The sequence below is a fragment of the Hypomesus transpacificus genome, unplaced genomic scaffold (genome assembly GCF_021917145.1).
Source record: "Hypomesus transpacificus isolate Combined female unplaced genomic scaffold, fHypTra1 scaffold_124, whole genome shotgun sequence".
Taxonomy (NCBI): Eukaryota; Metazoa; Chordata; class Actinopteri; order Osmeriformes; family Osmeridae; genus Hypomesus; species Hypomesus transpacificus.
The window spans coordinates 297,053-322,180 of record NW_025813703.1 but is presented as its reverse complement, the minus strand read 5'-3'; the positions used below and the strand labels follow the sequence as shown (position 1 = coordinate 322,180).

Here is a 25,128-nt window from a genome sequence, read left to right as displayed (position 1 = left end):
TGGATCACAAACTCCAGGAAATTAATGCATGTAGAAATGTCCAGACATTTGCCAAACATGACAACCTTATTGTAGATGTGGGTTGAGCTATAAAATAAGTTGTAACTGCTTGTTATATTCATCCTCTTTGCAAATTGTCCTTCACCTGAGTATGATGTGCATAATTGGATTAGTGGTAAAATGCAAGGTATGTCTGCCCCCTATGTCAATAATGAATGTTTTGTAATGAGAGAAGGAGAGTGGGGAGTTGAAGGTGACCCTTTGGGTTTTAGCAGGAGGGGGAATGCAGAAAGGTATTTTAGAGGCCATGGGTCAAGAAAGGAGGAAGATGACTGATTAGACCAGTAGAGTTTTGTATGAGAGTAAGTTACATTTTTCGGTGTATAAGAGTGTATACCTCCAAAGACGTACATGTTGAATAGTACCTTCTGGGGTCAAAGGGGGACTGACAGTAGAGCGTGCCTGTGTGGGGTGGTGGGGTAGTGGGGGGGAGGGGCGGGGGGTAGCCAGGCAGGCAGGCAGAAGGGCGGGGTGATCTCGGCGGCGCCACTTTAAAAAAACAGTCGCGCCGATATGTCAATCTAGACGCGACCCAGACAGACCTCAGCCCGGGGGCCCAGCCGTGAGAGCCTTGTCACGATTGGCTGAGAGCCTCCAGCCCTTTGAGACTGGAGGCCCTATTGGCTGGAGCTTGGCTAGACATTCACGCGCACGATGTCTACCCTCTTTTGTTATTGTACCGAGCGCAAGGAGAAGCTTCGGGGAGCAAGCAGGATGCACGAGCGGAGACACCAAGGCTGAGAGTAAGATAACGACAAGGATAGAAACAGATAGGCGTGAGGGGAGGAGGATTCGGAATCCAACCTATTTTAGTGTACCATTTTCACTCCTTCTCTTCTATCCCCCCAATACTCCGGCTAATGTGTAAGTATAGGCAGTTTATCAAATTCTACTGCTTTTCTCGTCACGCGAGCATAAGAGGCAGGCCAGATAAGTAAGGGGGAGGAGGATGTTTTCATAATCCACAAACGTGAACATATTTTGATTATTAGCTTGGTTATCGACATACAAATGTCGGAGGAGTCTGCCTTCTGTTGGCCTTATGTGTGCTTACTCTCATGCTGTATCGTTTTGTCCAGCAGTGACTTCACTGGCTGACTGTCTAGTCTGCTGTCGATGTTTTTCGAAAACGTAGTTAATTTAACACATTGCCCACCATAACGCATACTTCTACATGTAGATGCATGTCATTGGGGTGTTACACTGTAATAATGTTTTTTCAAATAAGGCTATTATGTTATGTGTATTAGCCTATTTAATTCCTATCGGGATTTCTTAAACGTTCAGACGACAGACTCAATGACGCGCTTTGGCCAAATATGGTATGACAATGTTTGAGTCGTCCACGTCTCTCGCAAACTAAATACATGCCTTGCAAATGGTCCATATTCAGTCTTAATTATCTATGCAAATGATTTGGTAGAGAAAGCTTATAGTATTGCACTGTTAAGGGATTACAACGCAATTCCGTTGGTCCTTCTACTGCTCGTTAAGTTCAGCTGCATTGAGACGGGCGTTTTTTGGGGGCCTATATTGCTGTACTATATTGTCAGCACTATATGGCATGAAAATGTTAAATGAAGAATAAAGAATATTTCACATCCACAAATCAGAATGATTTTGCAATTATAGAGCGTAATTGTGGTAGTTACCCTACCCTAGACTACATAGTACCCTACCCTAAACTACATAGTAGCCTATACTGTATAAAGCGTTAAGCTTATTACTACTATATTACTACTAACCTTTTTTAAATTGTTTGATTCTGGTGAACAGTTACAAAACGTTATGATGACCTTAATATATTTTTCACAGAATAGTCATAGGTTGAAACTGAAAAGTTGGAAAGGTTCTGTTATGTAGCAGAATTATTCATATTTATTCTTCATCACTTTTCTTATCAGGGACTGATTCAGACCTGGGGCACCATGCAGCTGAAATTTCTGGCCTATCGCTGACGTTGACTGATCAACTGACCACAAGGTATATCATCTCCACCCTTCAGTGAGGCCAATGCCCCTTCTGCCTGAAACATACCTTGGGAGCCACTAGTCAAAAGTATTTATTTTAAAGCTTGAGGTTATGCTCTCTGCTGTAAATTCTTTCTTCCAAGGTAGGCTATATATTAAGATCAGGCACTGTGTTTGTCTAATCCTTTTGTGTTTACACTACAAAACTGGCCCAAAAAGAGTCTGGGCCTGGTGGCCATGATTCTGTCCTGGGAATGGGTAAAGCAGTTGGCTTTTTTGAATTATGTGTGGAGTAAACCTCTGGGTCAGTGGCTTCTATTCTCCGCTGAGCAAAATGCCAGTCACCATATAAAATACTGTAGTTACATATATACCATATTTGTAGTATCCTTTGAGATAGTTAGATTGAATGTTGAAAATAATTTTCTGACCGTTTCATATAGTTATCTCTGCCGCTTTGTAGCATTTATAATTTGTCCACTTTAGACGATAAGCATTTATATTTGTATGAATTTATTATTATCATTATTTGCTTTTACACTTATGTATTCAGGATAATCACACTGAGACCTGCACCTCTTATGCAAGTGAGAACTGATTTATGAGACAATACATTTAAAATATACATAACAGATACAATAACTGATGGTATACTTAAAGCAAGTAGTAAAAGTTGTAATAATTCAAACAAATTAGTAAAGTAAATGTAAAAAACTAAAAATATTTAAAACGTTTAAAACACAAACACATCTGTAAAATAGGCTCCTTTAAAATGATTAAGAGGCACTAGAGCATCTAAACTTATAGAATCCTGATCTTTATTCCAGTGGACGGGGAATGGAAACTAAATACTGATTCATCTAATGTTAAATCTTAAATATTTAAACTGTAGACTAAATTCATGCTTTTTCAATTTGATCTTTCTAACTACTCCAAGAATGGGTTTTTCCTGCATTAAAACCAGCACTTACGCAAACCTCACATCTAGATGCCTTCAGCGTCTGTTAGCAGAGTCTGAGCACAGCTTTTAAGTACTACACAAACATTTAATTTAATGGAGCTCTGGGCGTTTGTTGTAAGAAAATATGGAACCAGGCCAGATGGAAGGCTTAAATGTATTTATTGATAGTGTGTGTTATCAGAATTGTAACCAGACCAGTTCACACACATATTGTACACCACTGCCAGTACACAGACAATCAGACAAACAGACTTTTAATTGCATCAGTCTAGCATTAATTAACTAGCATTAAATATAATGTAAAAGTCTGTGAGTTACATTTAATACTGTTGAGAATATTGTGTTATTTCGAATGTATAGCAAAAGCATGCATTTTGATATCTTGCCTTTCTTCTCTTGGTTTTAGTGTATTAAAATCACTATGTGTGCTCCTCTTATCAATAGAGTCTGATGAGAGGCAGATTTACAAACATAAGATGTAGCTTAGCCGTGGAAGAAACGCAGGGGAGTGTGGCCAGCTGAAAGGCTCAAGTAAATTTCTTGACGGTGTTGACAATGTATAATATAGCATGTTCTTATACTCTGTACCATGTTTATGTACTCTATATAGTCCACACCAACTTAACACGGTAACTTCCTCATTTAGCATTTTGTGGTGGTCAAGCATCCTGGTTGGAGCCAAGGGTTGGAGCTATTTTGGAACTAGGAATAGTTAACAGGCCAACTGGACCAGTGGTTGATTTGAAATCTGTATTTGATCCTACATTTTCACTGTACAGAAAAATATTGGACTGTACTTGGATCTGTCAAACGACAGATTCTAGGTCAAACAGGGTAGAAATGGCATACTGTGGAATTGGGCTGCATACCCTGATGCACCCTGTGGTCGGATCATGGTCTCTTTGTGTCATAGACGTGCTCTGCTGGTTCTGCACTGTCAGTGTACATATTTTTTTAAAGTAGAGTTATGAAGTTGAAGTTGTATGAAAGTAATACCCATAAAATCCCTAATAAGAAAAGCTACAATTTGCAGAAGCTTTCTGATGATCTTTGATAATAATAATAATAGCAAAATCAATAAGGTTCTTCCTACTGAAGTACTACAAATTAAGATAACAATCAACATGAATCTTAGGCAACCTTATATATTGAACTTTTTGCACCATGTTTACAATGAGAAAACTTAAGATTAAAAAGAATGACATGCCTGAATCAGGCCTAGAGGCTTCGGACTGGCCCGACTTGGAAACTGATGACAAAAGTGAGGATGAACCCTCCAACGTTGCTCGAGGCTATTGGTAGGTTAAGTACGGAGATAACTCTGACAGCCACTGTACACTATATAACAAATGGGATACACTAGGTCGGCTAACTTTGACTATGAGCCCCTAAACCCCATCACTGAATGAACCACTAATGCCATCCATATACCAGCTTTAAATATTAGGAGCAGACACAGTCTCAGCGGACAAATGCCACATTGGAACGGTGAAATGTTTGAATCTTTTTTTGCGTAGCACTATGGGTTTATTTATCTGCCAGGAGAGAGTTCCATTTCTGAATGACTTGATCGACTAAACATATGTTGGAAGCGGAAGCAAATTTGTGAACTGATCCGGTGTGTTGTTCATTAGCCTGCTGATTTGAGTAATCAAACCGTCTTGGTTTCATCTGTAGCATCATGTCAGTGAACCCCCCCAGCAGCAACGACGCCTGCCTGAGCATCGTGCACAGCCTCATGTGCCACCGGCAGGGTGGGGAGAACGAGGGCTTCGCCAAGCGTGCCATCGAGAGCCTGGTCAAGAAGCTGAAGGAGAAGAAGGATGAGTTGGACTCGCTCATCACTGCCATCACCACCAACGGAGTGCACCCCAGCAAGTGTGTCACCATTCAGAGGACCCTGGATGGGCGTCTACAGGTGTGAATAATTTACACTCAAAGTCAGAACATGCGCGTTTTGCATGTATTTGTTTATTACTGAGTGGAAATATTGAGCGCGGTGCAAGGAAAACACTCTCTAGATGAGCTGAATGGAAAAATCATTTTCAAGAATGACTCTAGAAATTGCACTGCACCAGTTTATCAATAAATGAATCATGGACATCTTGTCTCTTCGCTATTTTATAAAAAATATTCTAGTGAATGTGCAGTGTTGCCTACGTACTCAAATATGTAAAACATTTAATTGAACCGTTGGTGGTGATGGCGGCGATGAGCGAGTCCAACTCATCCTTCTTCTCCTTCAGCTTCTATGAAAACATCCTCTTTATTAACAGTTACCAACTCAAATGCAATACACACATGCAAACCCTGTCTCTTTGCCAAGCTTTCCTCCAGCAATCTCCCTCACTCCTTCCTTCTCTTACTCTTTGTGTCTTTCTCAGGTCGCAGGGAGGAAAGGTTTCCCCCATGTTATTTATGCCCGGCTATGGCGTTGGCCAGACCTCCACAAGAATGAGCTCAAGCATGTTAAGTTCTGTCAGTACGCCTTTGATCTCAAATATGATAATGTCTGTGTGAACCCCTACCACTATGAGCGAGTGGTCTCTCCTGGCATCGGTAAGTCAATGTATGAATAATTGCTGACTGATATATTTTTGTAGTTATGATCGTTTTTGTCGTAGTATCTTGCATGAACTTACCTTGACTTCTAGTAACGCAATTTATACACCAAAGGAGTTTCTTGAGGAATAAGTTACTGACATAGTCTTGCCCTTTTCTTCTTTTGTCCTATAAAGTTGGTCTGAGTCTCCAGAATACAGGTGGGTTTCCAACTAAACATTATTATGTTTCTCCATCACATACCAATTGTATTTAACAACTATTTAACTTAAGCCTAGACTGAAATTATACTTTTCTTTGATATTTTCAAAAATATTATAATGTTCTCTCCCTTTCAGCCCCTTCAGGCAGGTTGATTAAAGAGGAGTACATCCATGACTGTATTCAGATGGACCTCCCTCCAGGCATGTCCCCGTCAGACCATCCGGGGCCACTGAAGCTGCCCCCTCCAGAGCACTATGGTCAGCCTCTACCACCACTGCAGCTGCCTCCTGAACCGTCGTGTGGCCCCCCATCTGTCACTCTATACCCAAACATGTCCCTCTCGCCTACAGGTAAGAGGCACATATGTCTGTCTCTCTCTCAAACGTGTGTGTGTGTATTTCGTACTCACTGCCTGACAGGCCTGAGACGTCCATCTTGGGCAAGTGTTTGGCCTTGAGAACGACCACATTCAGCCTGTGAGTAGCAGGCTGGTAGGACAATGACACCAACAGCTCGCCACGGCTCAGGCACTGCGGGAATCAAAATACAAAATAAATATTTGGGGGCCGATAATCGATCAAATACATAAAACAATCCTTGAATAATAGATTTTTTATTTTCTTCTTCCGTATTGCACTTCTCTGTCTCTTGCACCCTAATATAATACATGTATGATCATAAATCTCAATAATATTCATTCACTCTTTGCCTCCTTCTCTCCCTCTATCTCTCTCTCTCTTTTCTATCCATCTATCTTCTGTACCTGTCTATTTGGGGCGTTGGTTTGTTTTCAAATGTAGGTGGGAGAGCTTTTTGTAATAACTGAGGTTTCGGCCATTAAATATGATTTACTTAATAAAACGTCAGGGGGGTGGATTGCCGTATCCAACAAGTGTATAATGAAAGCCTATGCCCCTGCTATCTACCCATCTATCCACCTACGTAACTACCTAACGACCTCTCCAACCATATATCCTCTTGGCAGTATCTGGCTCGGGTTCCATGCTGTCCCTACAGGGAGGTCATGGGGAGGGTCTGTTGCAGATTGCCTCACCACAGCGTCAGGTCGTGACACCAATGACCTCTATGACTCCAACGCCGTCACCATCCACTCCTACACAAGGGGCAACTCAGCCACCTCTGCAACCTCCGCCCCAGCCGGGACAGAACGGCTACAATAGCTCCAAACACACACAGACTGCCTTCCACAGTAAGCACTCACAACACACACTGAAACACCCACAACACACACTGAAACACCCACAACACACACTGAAACATATAGCCCGCACAAATTATACTGGACCTGTTTAATGAACAGTTAGCTCTGATGCAGCTGTCCTGTTAGCTATGCACTCATTAAAATAAATCCATGAAGAGTAGGGTGCCACTTTGGAATTGTACCTTCATGTATTTACTTCATTACTTGAAATAAAATGTGAAACAAATACAAAGGACACATTTCAGTACCAATACTGTAGAGCAGAGGCATTCTAAATCACAAATTAAGCTTGAGTTGAACAATTCTACACACAATTCTCACTCCACAAACACTTCCCAAGCAAAGCTACACAAGCCTGACTGCTGATCCCAGGTCACCTCTATGCTTATACACTTGTTTGTGCTTATCAACCTTTTTGCTTCTGAAATTCAGCAACTTGGACAGGCAACAGCACAGCCTCCTACACCCCGGTGGGGCCCCCAACACAAAATGGGCGTGGTCACCAACAACCTCCACTCCACCATCCAAATCACTTCTGTAAGTAACTGTAAATATATAAAACATATTAAAAATATATATACATTGTCTATAGAAATGTCTATGAATGTCCACAGCCTTTTAAAGATAGAGAACTTTATGAACAAACTCACCGGGGATCATTCCAAATATTTATTTCAGTTTTGTTTACAGTAATATATACATTTGTTTGCACATTTCTCGCTAAGTCGGGCCTGCTCCTGTAACATTTCCTTACTGACGTTTCAGGGTCTCAGCATCATGGCTCTGCCTCGTTTCCTCCTCTGGTATCTAATCACCCAGGTAAGCGAAACCTCAATATGAGCACCTCACACACGCACGCACTGTATATAGACAGTGCATATGGACAGTGTATACAGACAGTGTATACGGACAGTGCATATGGACAGTGCATATGGACAGTGCATATGGACAGTGTATACGGACAGTGTATACGGACAGTGCATATGGACAGTGCATATGGACAGTGCATATGGACAGTGTATACGGACAGTGTATACGGACAGTGCATATGGACAGTGTATACGGACAGTGCATATGGACAGTGCATATGGACAGTGCATATGGACAGTGTATATGGACAGTGCATATGGACAGTGTATACGGACATACCTTACATCATGTATAGCACACCTTGTTGTTGTCTTAGGGCCAGAGTTTTGGTGCTCCATCTCTTACTTTGAGATGGACGTCCAGGTGGGCGAAATGTTCAAAGTCCCAGCCAGCTGTCCCGTGGTGACCGTCGATGGCTATGTGGACCCATCGGGAGGCGATCGGTTCTGTTTGGGCCAGCTGAGCAACGTTCACCGCACAGACGCAAGCGAGAGGGCCAGGTCTGAGCGAATGTGAATAAGAGATGCTCTTCAATTACATATGTAGATCGGCAATGTTTTATTGCCAGTAATGTTTCTACGCTTGTTCACATCATTTGTGGGTCATTTCGATGTTAATACATTTTCCAATTTGATTTCATCTCCCCCAGGAAACAAAATAATGGTAATCCCTTCCCAAAAAACGACACTGTATTTTCTTCATGAGAAATCGTGATCTTTCCCTTTTCTTGATTCGCTGACTCTCATTTTCAGATTGCACATAGGTAAAGGAGTTCAGCTCGAATGTCGTGGAGAGGGAGACGTGTGGATGCGCTGTATGAGCGACCATGCTGTGTTCGTACAGAGTTACTACCTGGACAGAGAAGCGGGCCGGGCACCGGGGGACGCGGTTCACAAGATCTACCCAGGAGCCTACATAAAGGTAGAGGGTGCAGCTTGGGTCGTTGTGTTGTTAAAAAGAGCACAGGCAAAACTTGCTGACAAGGAGCTAGACAAGAGACAACACCTCAAAAGAAGTGACAAGAGCTGCGTGCGCGCATTCAGTGCATGACAGCACATGAATACAGATAGAATTTAAAAAGCAAAGAGACGAGAGCATCAGTCCTTGAACAGTTACAGCTCTCAGGCACCTGCACGAGAACCAAAGAACTGTGCCACATTTTTTTTAAAGCACTGTGCCCAGTGCCTACAGGCTACTATAGGTACCATAAAATGTTTTAAAATGCATAACCTTTTCAGCAAAATGGATGCAAACAATATTATTATTATAATATTAAGGTCACCTCGACCTGACCAATTAGAACTCGTCCTCCACTCTACATACACACTTCTAAATTCAACCTAGTGCCAGTGGTGGGGGCAACAACCCCACCACTGCTACAGCTGTGAAATCCAAATTGAAATGGTGGATTGTGGGTAGTATTAAATTGTAAGTACTATTTAAATTGAAGCTTCAACAAAATTCCCAAATTTACTTCAAAATGACTTTCTTGTGAGTGTGTAACTTCCGTTTAAAACAGTGTGACGAAATAACTTGGCTGCTTCCTCTTCACCTTCACTCACCTTTGCCTCCTGCCTGCTTACATTTAGTCATTTCGCAGACGCTCTTATCCAGAGCGACTTACAGTAAGTACAGGGACATTCTCCCCGAGGCAAGTAGGGTGAAGTGGACAAGGACACAACGTCATGTGCACCGACCGGGAATCGAACTGGCAACCTTCAGATTACTAGCCCAACTCCCTAACCGCTCAGCCACCTGACTCCCTCGCTTACAAAATAATACCAAGTGTCACCTCATTGCTGTAATCAAAATCAGTTTTCTGGACCTGTCAGATGTCTTGTTACAGCTCTAGATGATGATCCTTTTTCTCCAGGATTATGCCACTCATGTCTTCTCCTCTTGTAGGTGTTTGACCTCAGGCAGTGTCACAGGCAGATGCAGCAGCAGGCAGCCACAGCCCAGGCAGCTGCAGCTGCTCAGGCTGCAGCCGTAGCTGGCAACATCCCTGGGCCAGGCAGCGTCGGGGGAATTGCGCCTGCAGTCAGTAAGTAAAGTAGAGAACAATGAATCAAAAATATAACAAATATGGCATTGAATCATGCTTTCCCACCATATAAATATAGATACCTTGGGGAAGCTCCGTTTAGTTGTTAATGATTGTCTCTCTCTCACTTTTTTTTCACAGGTCTTTCTGCGGCAGCAGGAATCGGTGTCGATGATCTCAGGAGGTTGTGTATCCTGCGGTTGAGCTTCGTCAAGGGCTGGGGGCCAGACTACCCGCGGCAAAGCATCAAGCACACTCCCTGCTGGGTGGAAGTCCACTTGCACCGTGCTCTGCAACTTCTGGATGAAGTGTTGCACACCATGCCTTTGTCTGACCCAGGGCCTGCCAACTGACTGCAAAAGAAAGATGAGGACTAGTCCTTAATGGGTTGGTTATATTACATGATAAACACACAAATATACGCATACACTCTCCCCGTATCACTGAGACCTGTAGGCAGTGAACTAGACCGATTACACTATTGCTTTTACAATCAAATAGATGCTACTGACTACTCACAAACTCTCTGACATGTCTGTGAAACCACTAACACACAAAATATGCCTGTTGGCATGCACATAAAAAGGTTCTATTATCTGCATAATTTCTATGACTTGGAATTGTTTCACTCATACACAAAACACTACAACGAGAACTGGATCAGTGAGTTCTACCCACGGAAAATCTGAATTTATATATTACCATAACTTATAATATATGTAATGAGTAAATGTCAGTTTGTCTTTCAAATATTTGAATGCACTGTAGACATCCAGGGATGTGTTTCAGAAACCAAGTGTACCCTGTTAACACTGAGGTACTGTCCAAATGTCATCCCAGGGACCCTCTGGAGCCTTTAGATATCCACTGCTCACTCACACTTGCACCCTAGCATCTCAAGAACACAATGACCCGGTCACACCCAAACACAAAGACTCACACACATACAAAATTCTAAGTCAGTATGTCAAGGTAGATTCAATGTATTGCTGGCTATCTAGACCAACGAAAAAGACATGGCAACAAAGGGTACAGAACCATCATGATTCAGAATGTCTGAATACACAATTCTGGTGGAAGCAGCACCTGAAATGGACCTTGACAGCCAATGTTTTGGCATTTCTGTGTTTGTATTGTTGTTTTGCTGTGTGTGGATGTAAACGCAACTAGTCAGTCATTGTTAGCATTGTTAATCAGAGCGCCCTAATAACACCAGGCACTATTCTCAAGTTCATTTATTTTCTTACCAAAAGTCCAAATAATCTAAGCTTTAAAATAGTGATGTCTGTGTTTGTGATGAAGCAGTAATTGTATGTAACTGAACAGTTTGCCATATGGTGAAACTCACCAAAGCCAGATTACCTCATGATGACAGTGCAAACCCTCAGTTTAATGTATTTCAGCCAAAACCTCAGATCCTTAGCACTCTCTCCCCTGGCAACGTACCCCACACAGCCTCACATCAAGCTTTTGTTACGCCACCAAAAAAGATATGAGTCTGGAAATGGATTCACTTGAAGAACTCCAAGTCTGGATCCAAACTGCAATACTGTGGTTATTCAGCTTTATCAGTTGAAAAATTTGAAATGAAGCAGCATTTGATTTTTGGTGTTTGATTAAAGCAACTTGCATCTCCAATCGTTTTTATCACAAGGAAAAAGTTAGATGGCTCAAATGACATCTGTTGTTTGGCAGTTTTGACTGTTTTGACTTTGCCCCATAGGAAGGTTTTTAACATAGTCAACTGGTGGTAAGCCAGAAATACTTTTGAACAAAGCCGACTCCACAGACTGAAACATGAGTGCTTGCTTATATTGACAGGTGAAGCATTCCATCTGGTACTCTTTTTCTACTTGTGCCTTTCTGTTCTTCAAATCCGGCTTGTTAGCATAGCTCCTCTCGCAGACTAGGTGGATTCTGTCCTTGTGCATGGTAATTCTAAAGTTATGATTACAATTATTCCTTGATTGCTATTCCAAGCTACATTGAATGACTCTTCCCTGAAGATCAAAAGGTCATCTCTCCTCATGTTTAGAAATCTTAGCTGTGTTACCATTTTTGTGGGTCCCAATATGTCATTTTTTGGACAATGTTATTGTATATTTAGTATTAAAGGTTGTTGACAGAAGAGAGGCAGAGTTGCAAGGTTTACAAAGTTGGCTTAGGTTTGAGAAAGAGAAGTAGAGAAGTAGTAAATGTAAATGAAGTAAGCCTTCATAGTAATTGTTGGCATTTAATTCAACAGCTTTAGTGATCAAACCCACACCATACTTAGACTATCAGGAATTTGTGCCTTTAGTTTTAGTAAACATCAAACTAGGTCAGGGGTCTCCAACCCTATTCCTGAAAGCTATCTTCCTGTATGTTTTCACTACATCAAAAATCTAGCACACCTGATTCTAACAATTAGCTGGTTGATGTGTAGAATCTGGTTAGCTATAAATGTGGTTTGTGCAAAAACCTACAAGCATGAAGCTCTACAGGAACAGGGATGGAGACCACTGAACTAGACGATACACCTCACAATGGACTGTAAAGCTAACTACACTTTGTCTTCCTTTGTCTATAGATATACAGTAACTTCTTGGTTGATCATACGGGTGACATTTACATTTGTTGTTCAGTTGTGAATGAGAGTGTGTTTGCTTAAAGAAAACTGGAAGTTGTCACAGAGCACTAAGTATACACATGCTGTTCATGTTTAGTCTTTCCCCAGATTTATTTTTGAAGACTGACACCTAGTGGTGCTCTTGGGTACTGCTTATGGTCCTATTTAATACTCGACAGTAATGACCACATCCCAAAAATGTATGCTATTAATACCTGTGTGGTCTTATTGGCCATACTAAGATGTTGCGATGGTGTCAAATATGAATTTAAAAACGTAATGCCCTTAGTCTTAAACTTAATCTGTGCATGCACTACACAAATATTAGATTTACCTCATTTCTTGTGAGCTTTATTCAGGGATGAAACATGGAATTATGTCTTCTGGGGATTTGAAAAAACATCAGTATGCATGGTGATCCCACTATGCCCACCTACATTTTCAAAATATTGTTCCCATGTTTCAGTTATTTTCTATGTTTTTATGTCATCAAATGAGTTCTGTCTCAAAAGGAATTGGACTTTCAGCATTGAATTTTTGGCAGAAACTATATACAAAATATGTTATTAAGTGTGAATCAATTTGGCTATTTTATGGCTATAGTTATTTCTATTATTGTTGTAATTATGGTTATTTTATTGTAAAATCGACGTGCTGCTCTTGTAACGTTGACTGTACACCAAAGTGGAATAAAAAATACAGCATTGTCATTTTTATAAAATCTTGTCCACATGTGTGCTATCTTTGTATTTGAAACATATTAGTTTTGATTGAGGTTGCCTGGGTAGGCTACAGTAGTAGCATGTTTGGATGACTGTCCACTAAATACAGATTCTCAAAGCAGATATATTTTTACCTATTTTTAAATGCTATAGGGTGCATAATTTAAACTAGTAATTTGATGTATTAGAACTCCTTAGGCAGCGACTGAATTGTAACATGGGCAAACCTGGAATCAGATTGAAATCAAATCAATGTTTACGTTAATTGAGAAATAAATGTACTTCTGAGGTAAATAAAGCAGAGTGAGTTATATATGCAGGGATCCATCTGCATTCTAGAGAAAAACAAATAAAAAAAAACTAATGAAAATCATATGAGTGACATTTAAAATTGTTAAGTTGTGAATTAATGTGTTTTCTTAAAGAACTGAAACAAAGAAGTCCCTCAGCCAAATTCACTGTAGCTTTGAGATATAAACGTTGTAAGACAGTAATTTTTTACCCAACATTTTAACTCTCTAATATATATATATATATATATATATATATATATATATATATATATATATGTGTATATGATGTATACATAAAATATATATATATTTTTTTACTTCTTTAATGTATAAAATAAATTAAAGAAGAAAGAAACCAATGTATATCAGTTAGGCCTATGCGATTCCTTACCTTTCATACTGACATAACTAGCTTATCCTACAACAGCATGAATTCCTGAAATCCAGGTATGGTTTTTCCTTTTGGTTTGCCACCCCCAACATTTCTGGGGGGAGCCTTTCCCAGCGGCGTAACAAGGACTTGGCAGGCCCGAGTGCAGATCTCACCAACGGGCCCCTTACCGACCTATCGTCAGGCGAAATTATTGAGTTTTCAGTTTAGCAATGCGCAAGGAAATTTAGGCTACTCATGATGTACAATTAAGGGTAACGACTGCTCCTTCTATGTGAAGATAGATTACGGTTTTCAAAAGTGAACGGCTCTGACTCGCGAGTCTCTGGCTCTAGATTATGCTTGCTACAACACGGAATGAGCATAATGGAACAGTCAGTCATGAGCCGACGTATCTGCGACGTTTGAAATAGAGCACGGAGATGAGAAGAAAATCTGATCATTTACCGAGGCTTATCCGACGTTATGAATGACGTTTCGATCTGTCATGTGTGCTATCTGGGTACTAGTAAAAAAAAACAGTCACTTCGATGGTGAATATTTGATTTTATGTTCGTTAGATATGCTAGTTTACATTTAGTCTATCTAGCTTTAGCTATTTTCCGACTACATCCTGCACATAGTTTACTATATCTAACCTGGCCGCTGCCTGGTAGCCTAGGCCTATATGTGCATTTTTATGACGTTTAATAGCCATGTCAACTGCATACACCAGACCGTAAACGTTATATAATTATTAGCCTACCCTGGTGGCTGAGTTTCACACTCATTGCTGTTGCCGGGCTGGGGGTCAGACGTAGCGTCCTCTTCAACACGCTTCGCCACAATCCAAATGAGCATAGTTTTGACAGCTTTGCCACCCTTACATCTTGCTCTTTTCGTTCCTGCCGCTTTCTGGAGCCACTATTATGTTAAAGGGCATGGCATGGGGTAGCCTAATTCGCTTCAAAACACTAATGCAACACAACTGTAGTATCCCAACAACAACTGTCTGTGGTATTCCAACAACTGGATGGGAACAATCGTGTGTGGGTGGGCGGGAATCTTTGACAACAATATTACCCAGACATCCTTGCTATTTTTCGAGGGCAATATTACTTAATAAAAACGACATTTGTTTCATTCAGCAAAAGGCAAATTAGGAAAAATTAATTATTTGCTGTTGTTAACACTGACTGTTTTTAAAATGTTTATTGGGCAGGTGATAGCTCATAATTCTGAATAACTGACACCATAATTGAGAAATGTTTGCGAATTGATAACACTGGATCATATGTGATCCTCAACTTGCGGTATTACAGCGGTGCAAGGGGCCCGGTCAGATTGCCTTAAGGGGCCCGGTCAGGTTGTCTCACTTTTACGATGAGATCGAGGACGGGCCCCCTTTCGCCACGGGCCCTAGTGCAGCTGCACTCCTTGCACTCCCTATAGTTACGCCACTGGCCTTTCCTCTATAACTGACCTGGGGTGCGTTTCCCGAAAGCATCGTAAGCCTAAGTTGATCGTAGAGTCCATCGTACGATGGATCTTAGTTGTACGGGCCGTTTCCCGAAACCATCGTAGCTAAAGAGGCACTTGAAAATCGTCGTAGATCAACGAGAGCTCCAGACCAGTCGTAGATCGCTAAGTGCATCGTAGCACAGAGACTCAGTGGAGACACGCCTCTTTTTACACCAGTTACGCTGGAACTGGGATATTTCTTAGTGAACCATACAAGTTTAACTACCGAAAAAATATCAGAATCCGGTTTATCCTCAAGTAAATTTAGGTTACACAAAATAATTTGATCTAGTGGGTTTGGCGCATGCAATGAAGGTATTTAAAAAAAAAAATGTCAGTCTTCAAAATACTATAACATTGAAATATGGCTGTTGTAATGTGCAATAGAAACTAGAAATGCATTAACGTAACGCTTTTACGAGTACAATAACACAACAACAATTGAACATTGAAGATGTTTATTAGAATTATAGGGCTGGTAGCACGCCAAGCCCGGTGGATGAAGAGGCTGGTGGCAGAGCCGAGCCTGATGTTAGGAGATGGTGGCGCCCAGGAAATGGAAAGACTCCACAGGGTTGACTAGGAAGTCACACAGGGTGAAGGGGCTGGGAGGGAGTGAAAACTCGTACGAAAATCATAAAAGCCATTGAAGATAGCCTAAGTCCTGCACTGCAGACTTGTCCCCTCTGATATGGGGAATTGGATGTGGTCTGGGATGTGGCAAAGTAATGCAGTTGTGACAGCCTGCACAGATCTTGACACTGAGGCCTTGGCGAGCCCATGTCCATCTCCAATAACCTCCAGAAAACTGCCAATGGCATAGAACCTTAACACTGCCAGTAGTTGGGTTACAGGGGTCAGTGCAAAGGACCTCCTTGTTAGCCTCTGCAGGTCTGCTTCTATGTGGTTCAGGAGCATCATGATATCATGATGTCATCTGACATATCTTACACTCATAATGAGTATAATTGATCAACCATCAATTAAAGTAGAGTTGATTATTCATGTCAGAAACAATGATTCCATGTTGAAGATATGGGGTATTCATTACTTATGTGTTTGTCATTTGTCACAATGTCATTTGTGGCCAATATGTGATAATTATGAGATTGCAAACATGGTCTTGGGAAGCTGTTGGCCTATGCAAGATTGTAGATATAGTCAGCACTAGAAAATAAGACAGTAAATATGTTGGATTGAGATGCTTGTATTTGTACATTGAATTGTTTAGGATGCTAGCTGGGACATGCCATGTGTGATACCATTCATATGCATGGTTTTTAACCTTGTAGTTCAATCAAGTAGTAAATATAGGACTCATATATATATATATATGCCTATGGAAAGTGGAGTACCAAGAAGAGTTAAAAACCAAGGCACAAGTAGTTTGAGAAATAGTTGTTTTATGGGAGTATGTTCTCCCTGCTCCTGCTCCTCACATGGATCTATAAGGTAAACATGTAAGGATTGGACAGGCAACACTGAATATATGATACAATACACAATTCAGCCTTTACTTAATTTAAATAAACATGGTATGCTTTAGGATATAAGGTAACCTGAATGTGACACTACCTTGTTGATTGGGCTGAAGAATAGGCACAGAAATGGAGGGCCTTGTGAACTTCATCTCTTCAAACAAAAGCTTCCTCACCTCAATTTGGAGACGAGCCCACTTAATTTCCAAGACCTCCTATTGGTATTTAGCATCCTGTGTCGCTGATTGCAAGGTCCTAACACCGGTGTAAAACTCAGATGCAGCATAGTTTGCACGTTCACCTTATTGTCTTTACCTTCATGTAGCATCACATTGAAAAGTACTCAAATAAGTAGCCTATAATAAATGTAAAGTTTTCTGTAGCTACAGAAAATATTTTTTTGTTAACCGTAATTCGTCAAATATTTTGGTTAACGTTTTAATTTTAAAGTCTTCAAGTTGCGTCAGAAGAATCACATTTCAGTACAATGGACAGCGTCTTGTTAAGTGCAACTTAAGAGATACGTACGATGGTTCTCCTTACGAGCATGTTCGGGAAACGCACGTAAGAAATAACGATGGATCGTTATTTTCATCGTAGAGAACCCTCGTAACAGCTACGATCCATCGTTATCGGGAAACGCACCCCAGGTTGAGTAAAAAATAAATCTAATTTCCATTAGAAATTGGGAAATGTGGGCTATAAGAGGACGCACATCCTGTCCATCTATAACTAGCAGCCAAAACAGTCATAGTGTAGGCCTAATGGCTAATTTGTGTAGGGTTTTGCTACTGTTTAGAGTATAAGGTATGTGTGTCTGCGATTGAGAAAAACAAACAAACAGCGTAAGCACTATGTCAACGATGCGTTGCCGTTGCATAATAACCGGTACAAAATAAAGCTACAAAGCACCGTATCGTGAATTTACAAACTGGGGTGTTTTGTGGACATATGACAGCACTAGAGACAGCTGCGAGGGGCATTGTACCAGTGCTACCAAATTTGTCAAACATGGTGGCGCTATGCGCCTAAAGCGGTCTCCAAGGCCAATAGTAGTCAGCATCAGCCGCATTCTGTGTCTAACGCTACAGAAGTGAACAGGCTACAGAATCATTCACTTGGGCTACAGACAGCAGTCGGAGGTGAGGAAAACGCACCCTTCAGAAACTGCATAATCATTAGGCCCAGCATCATTTTGGACTGGAAAACGGAGGTTATCGCCCAGTTGACTTGTGACCAGTCGAAGTGGAGAGACGAATATCATTCATGGAAATAAAATAGAACCCTGTTTGGCACCCTTTTTTCAGTTGACAGACGTCTACGAGATTATTGAAACCTCAACATGGCTGAGGTAACCAATTTGAAACCAACATATGGTAAGTGCTAATATAGTAACATCTTACAATATGGATTTAGAAATACACGTCTCGAATAAATATAGCTTAAAGTCTACCAGGTTGGCTATTCCTCCTATTGGCCTACAATAGGTATGGTTCCGGACTCTGGAAAATGTTTATCGGCGACAGCCTTCGCCATATATTTAATTTATTATATCATATTCTACATATAATGAACATGCCATAGGCCTAATTATTGGTAGGTCTATAAAGTATTGCCAGGCGAGAGTAAAGTGTAGCTGCGATTTTGCATCTCTACTGTGACGCTTTAGCCTTTTCCCCAAAATAGTTGTTTCATTATGGGATATTTTACTCCGACAGCTTTGAACGAACATTGTCGTGATGTCTAAAAGCTATATTTGGACCAAAATGTTTAAGTTAGATTTTTAACAATATCCAAAGACAATTTGTTAGACCAAGTCCCATCCCTTCAATAAACGCTGCGCGTGTGGGTTAGGAGTGGATGACGTTATGTCTTTTCCGAGGGCTTGGCATAAACTGCCCTCTATTTTTTTAAGAACGTGAATGGTTTATAAGCACATTTGGGTGGGGACGTTTCTGTGTAATCGACATGCCTTAAAAAAATCACTCGAGTTGTTGGTCACGCACAGCCGCACACGCATAGTTATGGCAGAAATTAAGGCACTGAGTGCATGCAAGTTAAAGGGAGTGATGCTTGAAATGCAGTAGCCCAATACGGAGATGTGGTTTTGTTGTACCAAAGTGAATAACAGAAAAGTAACAGTGGGAAAGAAAAATAAACTGCTTTACTGTTATGACCTTACAATTGAATTGATACCCATATGGATGTGTACAGATGCAGTTTGTCGCATTGTTTAACAACCAGGTCGTACAGGTTCTTCCTTCCACGCCATATAAAGTACTTTTACTGTATACTGTACTCATGTATCATCCAGTCAGATGTCAGAATCAGATCCTTATAGGTGGACATGCAGTGACATAGGCTACTGTAATTGAGTGACGCTCTCCCCTAACCAAGGATAGTATCAGCTTACTTCTTCTAGTTGCTTAACATTTGAAGTAGATCATGTTTGACTGATCTTAGATCCATGTCAGAGCAGCTGAAGCCATATCTACGAGATGTAGGCTGACGGTCTGTGACGTTAAATTCTTGTAGTATTTCGATCCACCATTGACCATTTTGGATGCAAAACCATGGCGTGGGTAGCAGTGCTGCCTTGGAGAAAGATTTTGTGATGGCACTGTAAATAACCAACTGGAAGGCATCACATCAACTGTTCCTTAAATAAGGAAGTGACTGAATCAAACTGAATTCTAGTTTAAAATGACTTGTGACCACGAGAGCACTGTTCTACTAGTTGGGTTATGATGGATCCCTGTGTCATTAAGGATATATTACTTGAAAATTGAGACAAAATCTAATTACATTAAGCTGTGAAGATATTGTCTACAGCAGATCTGGAGTGAATAGGTTTTTCTTGACTAGATACTGGAGGAACAATCCCAAAACCCATTGTTAGTTATTAGGCAGAAAAAGACAGTTTCACGAGGTGAATAGCTGTGGGCTGTGAAATATCTTTCCTTGCTGTTACAGTTTTAGATGAAATTGAGTTGGCATTCAGAGGCTGAAAGGCTACTGCTATAAAAGGCTTCAAATGCGCCAAAGTGGACGGCCATGTTCTTTTACTCATTGTAAGAGGATTTGACATGACAAATGCATCAACCGCCTTATTGACAATGCCTAACCATACCTCTCCCTCTTCCCAGAGGTGTCCCCAGTGCTGGCAGGCTTCCTTGGTGCAGGGGTGCTGGTGGTCTCCGTCACCGTGGCTGTGTTCCTCTGGACCTGCTGCCAGCGGCGCTACCGCCGGGTGACGGGAGCCCACAAGTCAGGACACTGCGACCCACTCCTCGATCAACCCTACAAATTCATCCACATGCTTAAAGGCATTAGCATCTACCCTGAGACGCTAAACAACAAGAAGATCGTCCGCGTGGGTCGGCGTGCCGGAACCTCGCTGAGCGAGGTGTCCAGGGGAGAGTTGAGTCACGGCAGGGAGCGAGGGAAAGGGAGAGGAGGGAGGGTTTTGCTGGTAGATGCCGACCCCAAGACAGGGCTGCTCAGAGGTTCCTCCCACCTGCAGATGAGCGACCTGACGAAGAGGGCTGGTCAGCCCAGGTTAGAGCGGGCTCTGCCCATCCGTGCTGATTACTGCTGCCTGGAGAGCAACTCTGGGGGGAACAGCAGCAGCAGTAGCTGTGATGCCAGTAAAACCGTCTCGCCCTACACACCATACCTGGGTGAGATATCGCCACCTGCCTTTCTGGGCACACTGTGCCTAGCAGTAGATTATAACTTCCCTAAAAAAGCTCTGGTGGTGACTATCGTGGGTGCCAAGGGGCTACCTGCAGTAGGTGAGCAGGCAGGCAGCTCCGATCCTTATGTGAAGATGACAATCCTGCCAGAGAAGAAGAACAGAGTCAAAGTAAGAGTCCTCCCGAGCATACTTCACAATAAAGTTTACACCTAACTTTTTAGAAAATGTTGTCCATCCAAACATTACAGACAAACGTCAACTTTCCTTTTGAAGTTCATAAGGAAATATCTGTCCCAGAGAGAGGAACAATCTTTCTGATTATGACATGGTTTTATGACACATAGTTATATTTTGATTAGATGGATTTTCTGGATAAGGCAGTCACGACAAAGGAAAGGATTTTGACTTTGGTTTTATTCATCGAGCGCCCGGATCAAACAATCAGTTCAAGACAAACTGATGGCATGAGTGAAAACTCTGTCTCTCAGCCATGCTTAAATACATGAGTTGGACAGTACAGATATAAAATACACAGAATTTCTTCCTTAACGGGTCTTCAGTGGTCAGTTCACTGATACACTAGAGCATACACCAACAGGTGAAGTGGTCGTTAATCACATAAGCCCTATTTTGTACATGATTTGCCTCACAGTCTTCTAACTGTCTGGGCTGTGTGCTATATTCTGCCCAGTGGAGGCCTCGCTGCAGGACCTCTTGACCTTACAGATACTCAGGCTGTACATGTACACAGAAAATCTGCCTTGCATATTTCAAACAGTAATCGAGGAAGACCATCATCTAAACATCTCATTGACGTGCTAAATCCTCCCTCACAGACACGTGTGTTGAGGAGGACCCTGGATCCGGTGTTTGATGAGACGTTTACCTTCTATGGAATATCCTACAGCTCCCTGCCCGAGCTCACGCTCCATTTCTTGGTGCTCAGCTTTGACCGGTTTGCCCGCGATGACGTCATTGGGGAGACAGCCGTGTCCCTCGCTGGGCTGGACCCCAGTACAGGACGCGTCCACATCACCCAGCCCATCAGGAAGCGGAATGTCCAGGTGAGAGAGAGAGAGAGAGAGAGAGAGAGTCTTTTTGTATAGCTTTGTAGTTCCATATACTGTATATCTTCATTGTTTTACCATACGTTACACAACATAGAAGGTGGATTCACCTAAATCAGCAGTAATGACAGAATTAGGGGCAAAATTCTTTATTATCCTGTATCCTGTATAAGATATAGGGTAGAGTGTGAAGGCATATTATTGAGATTTATGATCATATATGTATTATATTATGGTGCAAGAGAGAGAGAAGTGCAATACGGAAGAAGAAATTAAAAAATCTATTATTCAAGGACTGTTTTATGTATTTGATCGATTATCGGCCCCCAAATATTTATTTTGTATTTTGATTCCCGCAGTGCCTGAGCCGTGGCGAGCTGTTGGTGTCATTGTCCTACCAGCCTGCTACTCACAGGCTGAATGTGGTCGTTCTCAAGGCCAAACACTTGCCCAAGATGGACGTCTCAGGCCTGTCAGGCAGTGAGTATGAAATACACACACACGTTTGCAGACATATACACAGAGTTGTTCCCCGATCCTCCTGCAAATCAAATTGGAATCTCCAACTTCTGCTGGTAATTATGGAAAGAAGTCGTCTGACATGTCGGACAAGAAGACCAAGGTCACATGACTACTGCAGAACAGGGATCTGAGTCAATATAGGAATATGAAGACAACAATATAACAATATGGATATATTGTGCAAAATATCCAATTAACAATGGATAATTATATAATATATATACAGTACCAGTCAAAAGTTGAATTGGAAAATGTGTCCACACTTTTGAATGGTACTGTATATATAATATATATATATATATATATATATATATATATATATATAATTATAAGGTAATACAAAGTCATAATAATATCATTCCGTCTCCTCAGATCCCTATGTGAAGGTGAACGTGTATTATGGCCGCAAGCGCATTGCCAAGAAAAAGACACAGGTAAAGAAGTGCACGCTCAATCCGGTCTTCAACGAGTCCTTCATGTACGACGTGCCAGCTGAGCTACTGGGCGATGTCTCTGTGGAGTTCCTGGTGGTCGACTTTGACCGCACCACCAAGAACGAAGTGGTGGGCTGCCTGGTGTTGGGCGGCCAGAGCCTCATGCCTCCGGGTGTCATTCACTGGAGGGAGGTTTGTGACAATCCTCAGCGACAGATCGCCAAGTGGCACAACCTGGGCGAGTTTTAGAACTGCTCAATATGTAACAATGTTTCGTATCTCAGTTGCTGAAAGTCAAGTGGTTTCGGTTCACTGTCAATCTCAAATCATTCTCCCCCTCCTTGGGAAGAGGTGTCAATGGTGGGTTGAGGTGAGGCATTTGCAGTTCACACCAGAACAGTGCATCATTGACACCCTTCCCATATCCAAATCTTGCCCCACACATCTCTATATTGGTGTATACAGTTCAATATATTACTTGCATGCCTGAACAGTATAAGACTGTACCTTGGGGAAATGTGGTCACAGATTGATATTCACTGGTTTCTATCATTTGGTTTCTTTGTCTTTCGATTCATTGGAGGGGAACAGTACCTTGAAACTACACAAAACTGATCTCATGTAGTCTTGGCTATGTTGCTTTGTATTGATATATGGCTGTTTAATAAGTGGAGGAACAACTTTCTTTTGCGAGACCGTTATAACTGTAAGAGGCTGCTTTCAATGGGTGTTATTATGTAAAGAGAAATTCCTTTTTAACTGGTTTGATATATTGCGTACATCTACTGCAGGTCAGGTTACTTTCAAGTCTTATGCAGATCTGTCTATCTATCTATTTTATGGCAGCACTGATATAAAAAATCTAATGTAAAAGCTTTTCATGTGTTCAGAAATTATGAATTGGCTTGACAAGCTTTCCTCCCAGTTTTTGTTAAACAAAATGGAGACCGTGTAAGCATTGCTCGGTATTAATCAATTTTATTTTTGTTCCCAAACGTTTTTTATATGCTTTGCTAAGAGTACAATCTAAGGTGCCTCAGTAGCACTCCATCTCCTTGTTGTCTCCTTGCATACCCCTGCTAGGCAATCAAATCGGCTGAGATGAGATTGTACTTAAACTCACTCACTTTAGTACTGCTATTGTCATGACCACATAAGGTAGTGGTCATGGTAACCTATACAGTCCCAGTGTGAATGGACTATTCTGCTGTAGACCTCTGAACATGCAACGCTGTAATGTGTTCTCTGCATGTCAGTACTCAATCACCCAGAAAGCCTAGCTGTGAGATATTGCAATGCCACTGATTATAACAAGTAATCATAAATTGGTTTTGAACTTCATTTTACCTTTCACAAACTGTAATACATACAACAATACTTATATTCATTTTAACCATCATAGATACCTTGATACAGTCTAACCTTGTGTCAAAGTGACAGTTCCTGTTGTAGTGTCCTCCCTTGTCCTTGCACAAGTCCTCTGTCACATTTCATTCTCTACAGGGAGGTCCTTATTCTGTCAAGGGCTTTTTGAAGCTTGTCGGAATAATAGCGATTGAAGAACCCCTAGCTGTCATGGTTTACTTTCCTCGTTGTTGTATGTATGTAGAGTTTCATACTATATGCTAGCTGCCCAGCACAAGTGCATGCAACTGCTCTTTAAGCTCAAAGCACTTGATTAAATGGTCTTGTTACAGCCATGCTAAAACTGTGTCCCTACAAAGAGATACAATATACTAGTGAAGTGAATTTTTTTAAACATGTTTTTCAAATTGTGCTTGGTACTCAGAAGCTTGTTTGGTAAATGTTAATAACCACAGATGTATTCATGTACAGTAGCTTACCTGAATTAACGATGCAGGTTCAGTGGGAGTGTTGGGTATTGGGTATAGCAAGGGTTCAACCAAGGAGAGAATAATGTGTACTATGCACTGATTCTTAAAGCTTTGCTAAGTGGTCATTTTATATTAGCTCTCTGAAAGGCCTGATGCTATACTGTTTGTTGTTTGCTTTGGTTAATTTGATGAACGTGTTTATATTTGAGCTAAGCCTTGGATCATTTTCTTCTTTCACTTGGAAATATGGTATTGTATATAGGTTATAATTTTGCTTTTTATATCAAGTTGACATATCTATACACAATACTTATACTTATCATGTTACTGAGGTTAAACTGAAGTTTAACGAGGTTTCTCCCTTCCTGCATATTATTTTTTATTGACCCATCAGAAAGAAATGAACCTATGTTCTTGGTTTGCCTTCCTACATGAACTCATAAAATGTACAATGTTCAATTGTTCAATGTAAACAATAGTAAGGCAATTTAGGTAAAAATAACAGCTCGCAAAGAAACACTACAAACCTGTTCTGTTCTCAGAGGTTTCCACTTGTTTCCTGGTTGGCTTATTGGCAAATAAAACAATATTTCACAATACTGTTTAATAAAACGTTACCTGTGTTACATATGCTTGATCAAATTCTAGCATTTACATTTATTGTGTTTAATATATTTAAGTCTAGGAT

The 25,128-nt window shown here is 41.2% G+C and overlaps 2 protein-coding genes across 6 annotated transcripts; both read left to right on the top strand.

The window, feature by feature from the left end:
* The first annotated feature begins 584 nt into the window (after positions 1-584).
* On the top strand, positions 585-13,222 carry LOC124488121 (mothers against decapentaplegic homolog 4-like). Of its 5 annotated transcripts, none has more exons than XM_047050643.1 (13): positions 585-803; positions 1,965-2,043; positions 4,669-4,909; positions 5,376-5,550; positions 5,730-5,753; positions 5,892-6,107; positions 6,743-6,967; positions 7,412-7,516; positions 7,745-7,798; positions 8,145-8,361; positions 8,602-8,770; positions 9,755-9,893; positions 10,035-13,222. In XM_047050643.1, the coding sequence occupies exons 3-13, from the start codon at positions 4,673-4,675 to the stop codon at positions 10,244-10,246; spliced, it is 1,773 nt and encodes a 590-aa protein (XP_046906599.1). In that variant the 5' UTR covers positions 585-803; positions 1,965-2,043; positions 4,669-4,672; the 3' UTR covers positions 10,247-13,222. The 5 variants fall into 5 exon arrangements, with proteins under 5 accessions (XP_046906599.1, XP_046906595.1, XP_046906597.1 ...); XM_047050639.1 differs by having other exon boundaries at positions 585-924; XM_047050641.1 differs by having other exon boundaries at positions 586-924; positions 8,166-8,361.
* A 4,821-nt stretch (positions 13,223-18,043) lies between these two features.
* On the top strand, positions 18,044-23,753 carry LOC124488135 (synaptotagmin-11-like). Its single transcript, XM_047050665.1, has 5 exons — positions 18,044-18,261; positions 20,032-20,750; positions 21,419-21,646; positions 22,009-22,129; positions 22,544-23,753. Exons 1-5 carry the CDS (start codon positions 18,228-18,230, stop codon positions 22,852-22,854), a joined length of 1,413 nt encoding a protein of 470 aa, XP_046906621.1. The 5' UTR covers positions 18,044-18,227; the 3' UTR covers positions 22,855-23,753.
* Positions 23,754-25,128: the final 1,375 nt, after the last annotated feature.

Excerpts from the sequence above, each read along its gene's own strand:
- LOC124488121 (XM_047050639.1), top strand. Across the intron at positions 8,771-9,754 it reads ACCCAGGAGCCTACATAAAG|GTGTTTGACCTCAGGCAGTG; the intron begins GTAGAGGGTGCA and ends CTCCTCTTGTAG. Across the intron at positions 9,894-10,034 it reads GGGAATTGCGCCTGCAGTCA|GTCTTTCTGCGGCAGCAGGA; the intron begins GTAAGTAAAGTA and ends TTTTTTTCACAG.
- LOC124488135 (XM_047050665.1), top strand. The coding sequence starts at position 18,228 with ATGGCTGAGGTAACCAATTTGAAACCAACATATG. Across the intron at positions 20,751-21,418 it reads AGAAGAAGAACAGAGTCAAA|ACACGTGTGTTGAGGAGGAC; the intron begins GTAAGAGTCCTC and ends CCTCCCTCACAG. Across the intron at positions 21,647-22,008 it reads TCAGGAAGCGGAATGTCCAG|TGCCTGAGCCGTGGCGAGCT; the intron begins GTGAGAGAGAGA and ends TGATTCCCGCAG.